Genomic DNA, 6,138 nt, shown 5'->3' with positions numbered 1-6,138 from the left:
GAGGTATTAAGGTCTAAGGTGTGATCGAAAAATGTGTCAAGTTAAAGGTGTACCTATCTCATGTCTTTCTACCATAGTCCACAAATTTTTCAGTAACCCTTTGTATTAAAAGCAATGCTAGTGTATCAAGGTAAAAAAAGTAGATGCTTTTGTCTTATGTATTGAATCCTATGTCCACTGAGTGGTCTGTTTACTTTAATGTTTGAGGATTATTATATTAACCAAAGCTGGGTATACTTGTATGTAGTATGTAATTCTGATATGTGTCTGATATGTGGTTTTGGCACTGGCCAAAGGGAAAGGATAGTGTCAAGGAAAAAGTCGTAGATGCTTTTGTATTATGTATTGAGTCCCATGTCAGTGAGTGGTTTCCTTAAATTTATTTTTGAGGATTCGGTATTATCTCAACCAAGGCTATACGTACTTGAATGTACCATGTTCTTCTGGAATGTGTCTGATATGTGGCCTTTGCCTCTGGCCAAAGGAAAGGATAAAACACCCTATTAAAAATTAGCATGTCAGGATTGTCATCGCAATTAGCAAAAGTATTTGTTACATAAGGAGTTTGTAAATATATCATTATTGATGACGCCTTGTAATAATTTAACACTAGTATGCACAACTTACCTCTCCCCAGCCCACTATATCTTCTATTTCATACACCTAGTTCATTCGGTAATGTATCTTCCATCTGTTTAGGTAGAGGTGTATGTGCAGCACGCCTTAAATAGGGAGAAATGGAGAATGTGCCAGTCACAGAAAAAGAGGTAAGTATTAAGTATTTCAACACCCTCTTTTCTGGACGAAACTAATTTTTACGGTAGATTTTGGCTTGTTTTAATTAATCCACCACTTGTTTTGGCGCAAATCAACCAAATTTTTTTTATTCCCCCCAGAAACTAATGTGATTTACACCAAAAATAACTAGTAGATTAATTAAAAACAAGCCGAAATCTACCAGAAAAAATTAGTTTCGTCCAGAACAGACAACCAAACCTAACCTAACCAACCTAACCCAACCCAACCTAACCTAACCAACCTAACCTAACAACCAACTAACCTAACCCAGTGTGCCCTCTGGCTTTGATGCGGGTTGATGTATCGCTGCCGACTTCTGATCGCTAAAAATGCAATTAAATTTTAAAAATTCTGTGTCGCCATTATAAAGAGTGCGCCTTGTCAATATGGGGTTCAATTTACTCGTAATGAGGAGCTCTATCTCATGAGGTGGGTAAAAACACCAAGAAGAAAGTGGTGAAGTGCATAATGAATACCGAAAAATGTGGGGTAGTGATAGGTGAACAGGAAAGTTAGGTTGATAAAGATTTTTAGTATATGCCTGGGGACAGTGTTATGTAAGCATGTAGAAGTGGATGGTGGAACAAGGACAGGGGATGTAAAATGTAGGAATGTTTTAGAAGCACTGGGTAGGATTTTAATGTTTCATGGAGGTGAAGAGGGACGTAAGGAATAGCATCATTTTGCCAACATTACCGTATGGATCAGATACATGTTCATGGAATATTGCACAGCAGTCAAGGTTGCGGGCTATGGTAACGAGTTATTTGAGAAGTGCATGGCTAATCTAAATTTGTGAGCCAGCTGAAATTAACTTTGCAGGGCTGATTAATTTATATCCTTATGGACTTGACTTACCTAACCCTACGGCGACTTTACTTAAAACTCCAAACCTCTGTTTACTTAGCAATAAATGGGTTCCAATTGTAAGTCGGCTTATGCTTTGTATTCAAGGTCTGGACACCTTTAAAGAGGGCTTCCCAGTGGTTTCGCCACCTGTAGGTATTCGCACCTTAAACTGTTCGCTCCCTGGTGGATTCGCCCAAGATAAAAAAATGTTTCGCTACACTAAGCATCCCTTAAGACCTTACCAGTCGATAACGCCCCTAAATAGTTGCTAACATCGCTAAATAGTCACTAACGCCACTAAATATTCGCTAATATCACTACAAGCAGTCATTTATACTGAAAGTTGCACTATTTGAAGCATGGGTGACGAATCATCTGGGTGTGCCCCCACCTGTTATACTTGCCACATCTTATTTGTTTAATGTAGCCATCTATATTATTATAATGCCCTATGTCGTCAAGGGTGACTGCAAAGGGTGCCGTATAATGTCAGGCATCTCCCATCCCTGTACATCTCCTTCGCTGTCAGGCTTGTCAGCTGAGTTTTGTTTACAAATGACGTCATCGAAAGCGAGAGGGAGAGATGGGAGGCGAAGTGAACCAATCACAGACGCGCTGCTGAACAGCCAATCAGATGCGTCGGGCGCCAGAATGAGCCGCCTGTCTCCAGGAGCTTCCGTACGCTGCGCGCTGGCCGCTGGGGCCGTGCTGGGTGCGGGTCTGGCGTTTTTGGGCGTGACGCGTCCGTGGCTTAGAGATATCAAGAGAGAGGCGGGCCAGCCAATGGCATATAGCCCGCGAGGGCTAACAACCCTCGAAATATAAAGGAAAGGATGGCCCGCATCTACTGCAGACTGATCGGTCCCCCGACGAGACATCGGTCCCCCCTCCTTATTCTGTCATTTGCATGCCTGTTATTTTCCACTGTGATGTTAGCGGCCCTGTGGAGCGCTGCTGCGGCGGCAGACCGGGGCGTGAATCCTCATTAACGGTATCAAAACGTACAACTAAAAGCCTTCAGTAAATTGGTTTCCCTTCTTTCTGTATCACTTGTTGGGGTTATTTCCTAGGCGAGACTGCTGCCACATTAATAATTATGGTCACCAATCCTTTACAAAATACCTTTATATGCTCTAGATTAATATTATGAAGACTGTAACAACTCCCTTAGGTTAGTATGTTTTGGGAGGCGCCCACCAGGTTACGTTAGGATAGGCTTCCCAACCTCAAAATCCACTTGATGAGGCGGGGGCTCTAGGAAGCCAGCACTCTGCAGATGCGCAATCAACGTAATAAAATTCATAATATTAAAGGTGAAGAGCTATAGTCCATGTAGTGATATTCTAAAAGCTTTACCCCTATATGATGAGCTAGTGCTGATTTAAATAGAGAGACTAAAGGATGACCAGGGATTCTGGGAGGCTATTTTGAACTGGTGGACTCTAGTGGGTAGATCAGGAGTTACAACAAATAGGTCTGAAGGAGCGATTGCAGATTTGTTACGAAAGATCTGCCAGTACTTGATTATGATTGATTGATTGATAGTTTATTGTTGCAGGTAAACAACAAGGGAGAAGGGAGGAACTCACTATGCTTCCATTCACTTTACTCTCTTATGCTTTCATTCACTTAAATTTAAGCACATGTAGATAAATTTTATTATCAGGGATACATACAACAAGCATATTTTTCCAAATATAATATAGATACATGCAAGGATATAATGTTTTTTTTATTCCTGGTGCTATTTATAATTACCCATGTATCCTTAGTTGTATAATCACACTCTGTACTGTCTGGGGGTTGGGACGGCATGCTCCTCCCTTTCATGGCATGGCTCAAACCGTTTCTGATCTTGTAGCAAGACAAAACACACACACACTCAGGAGGGCAGGACTGTCGGCCTTTCACTGCCGCAGGATCACATACACATATAGGAGGGCAGGATTGCTAGCCTTCTGCTCCTGCTGGGAAGATGAGGTCACAACTTCATGGCTTACATCCTGTACCTATTGTATACAGGTAAAATACCATACTAAAAAAAGGGTGCGGCTGCTGAGGTGAGGCAGGCGAGCTCGGGACTCGAGGGCACCGTTGCCAGATTATCGTACTCCGAAGCCGCGTAATTACCGGTTTCTGGCTATAACTGTTGCCAACAAGCACCAATAATTAACCATTTAAACGATATCCATATATGAAGGCAGTTATTTGGGTGATGAAAGCAGTTTAATTATTGGGTCGGAAATCGGCAAACATAAAAGGCTCAGTACGACAATCTGGTAATGTTGCTCGGGGGGACCGATTTTTCCAGTGTTTTGGAGTGGGCCGAGTAGCGCATATAAACACAGGTCGGCGCATGCGCAGTAGAGGGGGGGAACAGGGGGGAACGTTCAGTCTGCCACAGTTGGTCGCTTCACATTATTGTAAACAGTCAGAATACAACATATTCGCCACCAAGGTAGTCGCCGCCAGGGTTGCCAACTCTTGTACGACAGGCATTACCAAGTTCGACTCCAGTTATTACCAGATTCGTCATTTCATTACCAAACTTTTTAATTATTGCTAATTATAGATCCAATGTACATACAAGTTACACGAATAATGCTACTGACTGGGATAAGAAAACTGTGATAAGAAATAAACTTACTGTGAGAGATGCCATGGGACAGATCAGCTGGTGAGTGGATCCAGAGGCAAGAGTTGGGAGTTATTCGTACAGAGCATTAAGGCCATCATCCTTACTACTCTGACAATCTTGACTTCTTGTATGTTCATACATACCAACATTGAATTTCTCTAACATGCTTTCAGTAATTATTAGATCTTTACAACAATCAAGGTTGTGCGTATCCTCAAAATAGCCTCCAACATCTTATGTTTCATTCGATTTCGCACTTTTGTCGTGTTGTCCGTGGGCCTGTAAGAGCCCCGTCCCATACTGGAACTGAACGTGTCTAGCGCCTCTCTCTCTCTCTCTCTCTCTCTCTCTCTCTCTCTCTCTCTCTATATATATATATATATATATCTATATATATATATATATATATATATATATATATATATATATATATATATAATTTTTATTCCTATTTCTTTACATATTCACTTATTACCAAATTTTTACACTCCCATTACCAGATTGCCAAAACACAGTAATTCATTACCAAACTCGTTTTTTATTACCAGATTGTGGTAAATCTGGTAATGAAAACTGCCAGTTGGCAACCCTGGTCGCCGCACGAGATGGGTTCGCACACTACCACCACCACCACCACTGCCAGCACCAGCCCCGCCATGAAGCAGGCCGCCCAGCAGGAGGCACAGGGAGAAGAGGTCACTCCTCGCTGCTCTAGAAGACTCGTGGCACGGAGGGTAGTTTGGCTTGCCGTCCTGTCGGGGTCACTGTTGTTAGCACTTGTTGTAGGGCTTGTGACAGTGCACGTAACAAGAAGCGATATTACCAGCACGACCGCAAGAACCCCAAGTGAAATCACACCCTCCGCCGTCAACCACTCCAGTGAAAACAGCGACACAAACTTGCGCTCGACAGAACACCCAAGTAAGGAAAGCGATACGAGCCTCCACGTGACTGAACGCCTTGATACCGCGAAGACAAACCATCGAGTGACCACCAGGAGTCTTGATAACCAGTGTAAGTCTGACGATGATACAAATATAATACGTGAGTGGGATGAGCAAAACACGGCTTCCAAGAGTATCTGTGCCCCAAAGCCTCATTACATTTACGACAAGAAGTTTGGAGGGCATGGAGTCATCGTAAACAGGTGTCCCGGCGGCTGTGGCACATGTCCACACGCCTCACATACGTGTAGGAGTATTGGGACAAAAGAGGTTGAAAAGCTTGCACAATTTACTGCTAATGGCGAAAGGTGTTACAAAAAGGTGTTAGTGAAGGAGGACACCGAATGTATATGTGACGTTGGTGCTAATTTTTGTCCCCATGACGAAGAGATGAAGATTATTCCGTGGTGATAAGGAAAGGGAGGGAGAGGAGGAGGAAAAAAAGCAGAGAGAACGAAAGAAGGAAGGGGAGAAGTTAGAATTAAAGGAGGAAGAGATGGCGGCGATGATACGTAGAAGAGGAGGAGAGAAGCAGTGGCGTACTAAGGGGGGGGCGGGGGGGGGCGGTCCGCCCCGGGTGACAGCTTGAAGGGGGTGCCATCCCGGCTCGTTTAATGGGTAATCAGTGGGGTAGCTAAAGGAGGGGGCGGGGGGCCTGGGGGTGTCATGTATGAAGACGTACCCCACCAGGTTCCCAACAAAAGGTGGCCTGGCAATTTTTTTTCAGCTTTTCAGTGGCTGTCCCTAATTATGTCTACCCTGAATATTAAGCAAAATATACGGAAAATAATAATAACCTAATAAATTAACCCTATTCGTTCCGACCCGGGCCACATTTGCCCCCCCCCTGAGGATTTTTGTCAAAACGATCATTTTTTTTTTATTACCAAGTTTAAAAGAAAAACAGAC

General features: G+C 43.2%; 1 protein-coding gene across 1 annotated transcript in view; it reads left to right on the top strand.

Moving 5' to 3' along the window:
- Positions 1-5,695, top strand: part of LOC126985517 (uncharacterized) — a 39,864-nt gene extending 34,169 nt beyond the window's left edge. The window contains exon 2 of the mRNA XM_050840508.1: positions 4,834-5,695. Within this exon, the coding sequence (XP_050696465.1) occupies positions 4,834-5,640 (807 nt within the window). The 3' untranslated portion in view covers positions 5,641-5,695. The remainder of the gene's footprint in view (positions 1-4,833) is intronic.
- Positions 5,696-6,138: the final 443 nt, after the last annotated feature.

The sequence above is a fragment of the Eriocheir sinensis genome, chromosome 59 (assembly GCF_024679095.1).
Source record: "Eriocheir sinensis breed Jianghai 21 chromosome 59, ASM2467909v1, whole genome shotgun sequence".
NCBI lineage: Eukaryota > Metazoa > Arthropoda > Malacostraca > Decapoda > Varunidae > Eriocheir > Eriocheir sinensis.
This window is presented reverse-complemented; position numbering and strand designations above follow the sequence as displayed.